The 4636-nt window shown below is 45.9% G+C and overlaps 1 protein-coding gene across 1 annotated transcript; it reads left to right on the top strand.

The window, feature by feature from the left end:
• The first annotated feature begins 1122 nt into the window (after positions 1-1122).
• Positions 1123-4496, top strand: SNRPD2 (small nuclear ribonucleoprotein D2 polypeptide). The gene is made up of 3 exons (XM_039325153.1): positions 1123-1277; positions 2999-3178; positions 4068-4496. Coding segments are annotated over exons 1-3 (357 nt in total). The 5' UTR covers positions 1123-1275; the 3' UTR covers positions 4243-4496.
• The last annotated feature ends 140 nt before the right edge of the window (positions 4497-4636 follow it).

Raw genomic sequence — 4636 nt, 5'->3', positions numbered from 1 at the left:
CAAAGTCAATGAGAGAGCCGGATTGACTTAACCACCGAGTTACTAACTTATCAACCGCAGCGATTCCCTTAACAACTGTGGCAAGAAAAGTCGTAAAATGGGGCAAAGTTCACTCAACAACCGTCTTGCTTGGCCACAGAAAGTTTGGGCTGAGTTGTGGTCATAAGTCAAGGCATACCTGGTACATTTGCCCCCTCGAGTTATTTGTAAAAATAATAAAGGCAGGATACAAATCAATCAATCGTTAAGCTTAAAGGGATTCCCAACAGAAACCTCAATTTGCTCTTCCGTAGATCAGGTAACCAGTGAAGACGGCTCCGGCATCCTCTCCTCAAAGCATGTGTGGTGGAGGGGGCCCCTCTTTTCCAAGCCGGCGTCTCCCCCAACATCCAAGAGTGGAAATGCAGAGCTGGACCTGAACCGAAGGAGAACCGAAGGGGAGAAGCAACATGGCTGGGCTCTCCAACAAGGACGGTTGGGATATATCAAAGACTGACCAAAAGGACCATTTTTGACAACAAGGCAGGGATGCCAGCTGCCCCTTTAGCTAGTTTGGTGTCCTGGGGAAGTTGCTGGACCTGGAATTGCGAGGTCCTGAGTTCTAATCCTCCTTCAGGCATGAAAAGTGGCTGGCTGACTTTTGAGCTCTCCCCTCAGCCCAGCCCACCTTGCAGGGTTGTGATTGTTGGGGAAAACGGGCACAGGGAGCATCCTATACCCCCCCCACACACACATTTACGCAATAAATGTGCAATAAATAATCCACCGACCCCGCCAGTAGCCATTGGGGTCTAATTTGACCAAAGGGGGGGAACACAGTTGCTTGGTTGCAAACTCCGCTCGGCCACGGGCCTCTCATGAGAGCCTGGCCTACCGCGCAGGGTTGTTGTAGCAAGTCAGTTCAGTCAAGTCCAGTCAGTTTAGCCAGGATAGCACAAAATGGAGTGAAAGGCAAGCTCTTTTCTGTTCGGTCACTTTCAGGGACGACCGTCTTGCTTTCCCGCGTGGAGGATTGGCGCTTCCCACGCTTCGCCTCCCCTCAGAAGGCGAACCCCGGCGCATGCGCTGTGGAAAACGTGGTGTGTTGGGGTTTTTTGACCCGCTGGGCTCGCCGTCGTCGTTCCCACGCCAACCGCCAGGGTGAGCCCAACCCCTCCTGGCCCTGTTGCCTTGACGCATGCGCGCCCTGACTTTAACCCGGAAGCGGAAAGTGTTCCTTTCTCAGCGCGCCGGAGTCGGTTCTCGAGCGAGCGGTGGATCCATCGCAGCGGCATCATGTGAGGAAGGCGGGAGGGAGATTAAGGGGCTGCGGGCGGGGGGGGGATGATGGACTTGTCTCTCTCTTGTGTGTGCGCGTGTGTTTGTGTTTGTGTAAAATATGCATAGAGCCTTCTTATGGGCCTTACCGTAAATCTTGGAATAGGCGCGCCTCTTGAAATCTCTCAGCTCTCTTCTCTCACTTTGTGGTCTGCGTTCTCCCCCCCCTTCCATTCCTGCTTTTTTGGGGGGGATATTTCCTTGTATGGCTGGGATGAACTCACCCAATTTTGGGGGGGGCTTTGTGGGGGGTGTAATCTCTTTCCCTGGCACCTACTTACTGAGTGATCGTATTTCTATCCCTCCCCCCTTAAAACGTGACTCTGGAGGAGCATACAATAAACAGCATAAAAAGGTAAATTTTAGAGAAATTATACAATTAAGAGCTTATGATGAAAGGGGAGAGAGCACTAAATGCTGGAAACAATGTACTTCATTAAGTCACCATTTCCTGGAGATCCTTAGAGCTCCTTTATTTGGAAGGATGGAATTTTATTTGGATGGAAACTAATCAAGGAGAGAAGCAACCTAGAACTAAGGAGAAATTTCCTGACAGTTGGAACAATTAAGCAGTGGAACAACCTGCCTCCAGAAGTTGTGGCTGCTCCAACGCTGGAAGTTTTTAAAGAGATTGGACAACCATTTGTCTGAAATGGCATAGGGTCTGCTGCCTGAGCAGGGGGTTGGACTAGGTGACCTCCCAGGTCTCTTCCGACTCTGTTATTCTGTTCTATTGTATTTATATTTTTCAGTTCTGTGGTGGCTCTAATTACCAATTACATTTCAGGAATGTTCTTCTCTGCACTTAACCTTGGTTCAACCTGGTTTTCTCAGATTCTAAGGCATACAAAGCCATAAATGAACCCATGGGCGGGTGTTTGACATACTGAGCTAAAACAAGACTGGCTGATTAGTAGGTTGTGGAAATGCAGTCTGTAGGCTCTAGAGTCAATAGGTTTGGGTGGCCATAATGACTTTAATGAAATAAGGAAATAAATTATGTTCTAATTGCCCTCAGACACAGGGTTCCCACTGTGTCTGAGGGGACAGTCGTAGCTTGTAAACCTTGCTGTGCTTGACCAAGAGAGATTCAGCACCGACTCCTGGTTTCAGTATTGGTAGCTATACCGTCTTCCATCAAACAGCCCTTTCTTAATGTAATAGATCATTGTTCCCATTATTCTGGACCTATTTGGCTATTGGTTGGAGGAAAACATAGGTGGAGATTCCAGGCCTTGCAATCCATATATTTTCTCTCTCTTTAAGATATACAGTAAGTTTGTATCTTTGTCGTTGGAAACTAGAGAGCAGGGACCCTAAGTAGGCAAATAGTAGTAATAGCTTTCTACTCTATTCTGAAGAACAGCTGTAGTCTGGTGATTTATATGTGTAGCATCGTGTTGGTAACTGTTCTAAATTAGTGCAGAACAGAAGTTGGTGCTTTTCTGTTGCAGAATTACTGGGAGAGCTTAATCTGAGACTTTGCCTCTCGTTCCCCTTTAGTTATGCATGGTGATTATCTGAAGGGGGGGCACAATTTATCTACTGCATTTTCCCCCAATAATTTGTTAAAAGGAATATAGTGCTATTAAGAGAACTTATTTTCATCCAATTAAAGGCTTATGGCATAACCCCAAAATCTAACATTATGTATTTATTTTCCTTTTTTTTTTTTTTTAAGGAGCCTCTTAAACAAGCCCAAAAGTGAGATGACCCCCGAGGAACTGCAAAAACGGGAAGAGGAAGAGTTCAACACAGGGCCTCTGTCAGTGCTCACACAATCCGTTAAAAATAATACCCAGGTGCTCATCAATTGTCGCAATAACAAGAAGCTTCTGGGGCGAGTCAAGGCCTTTGATAGGTAGGTTCTCATCTGGAAACGTCTCCATTCCGTCAGATTATCTCCGGGCTTAGTTTATATTTTCAGTGAAACAATTCTGTTGTGTTCTCGTTCCTTTGAGGTTTCTTGTTCAGGAGAAATACAGGTAGTCCTCATCTTACAACCATTCATTTAGTGACTGTTCAAAGTTACAATGGCAGTGGACAAAATGACTTATGACTGTTTTCCAGAGTCGCAGCAGCATCATGGTCACCTAATCTGGACTAGAAGACCTCTAAGGTCCCTTCCAGCTCTATTCTATCCTAATCAAAATTTGGCCTGAGCTTGTGAGGGTTGCACTGTCCTGGGGTCATGTGATCACCCTTTCTAACCATCCCAGCTGACTTCTGACAAGCAAAGTCAGTGGAGGAAGCCAGATTCGCTTAACAACAGCATGAATCACTTAACAACTGCAGTGATTCACTCATCTGTGGCAAAAAAGGGTCATAAAATGGGGGCGCCACTAGGTCTGCAACTGTCTTCCTTAGCAGTGGAAATTTTAGGCTCGGTTGTGTTCGTAAACCGAGGGCTGCCTGTATGCAGCTATAGGATTGCCGAGAAGTAAAGGTGCTTTGGATCCAGCACAGGTACACAACTGTCAGAACTGGTGCTTTTCCTGGGCTCGGGTGGGATTCATATGGACTGCAAAAATATGGCTATGGTGAATTCCCAGGAAAGCTCAAAACTCCTTTAAGTAGCTGCCAGCGGGTAGCGTAAACACATCGCACAGTGGACTCAAAGTTCTTTTCCCATTTCCGTATATTTTTCAGTCTTGAATTCTGTGGGGAGTCAAGGAACAGCAGGGTTGGGAGTTGACCAGAAGCCTGTTGGGGAAATTTTGTCTCTGTATAACAGACCTTTCTTCCACTAGGCACTGCAACATGGTGTTAGAGAACGTCAAGGAGATGTGGACCGAGGTGCCCAAAAGTGGGAAAGGCAAGAAGAAGTCCAAGCCGGTCAACAAAGACCGCTACATCTCAAAGATGTTCCTGCGGGGAGATTCAGTCATTGTAGTGTTAAGGAATCCTCTTATTGCTGGGAAGTAAACAGGCCGAGGTGGATCACGAGCCTGGCAATGCCAAGATGCCATATACAGGATCCTTGTCAAGAGACTGGAATCTGTTGCCTTTAGTTTTAAGGCAGGGATCTCTTACACTCAACTCTCCTTCAGATGTTTCTTTTGTCACTAACATGTAGTTCTGGGATGTGCTGACTCATGAAATTCCCGTCATTTGAGTTTTGTTTGTGGGGTTTTGATTTTTTTTTTTTCCTTTTTGTAATAAACATTTTGTTGAATTTGTTGAATTTGCTTTTTATTTACTGGTGCAGGCACTTCTACCTAGTATTTCATGATGTTGGAGAGACTTACACTTATGAATAACTGGGTTTCTCTCACCTGGTGATGTTAGATGGTTAGATGTTGGATAAAACTTGTTTGCA

Source organism: Crotalus tigris, unplaced genomic scaffold (assembly GCF_016545835.1).
Source record: "Crotalus tigris isolate CLP2741 ecotype Arizona unplaced genomic scaffold, ASM1654583v1 scf7180000024316.1084291, whole genome shotgun sequence".
NCBI lineage: Eukaryota > Metazoa > Chordata > Lepidosauria > Squamata > Viperidae > Crotalus > Crotalus tigris.
This window is presented reverse-complemented; position numbering and strand designations above follow the sequence as displayed.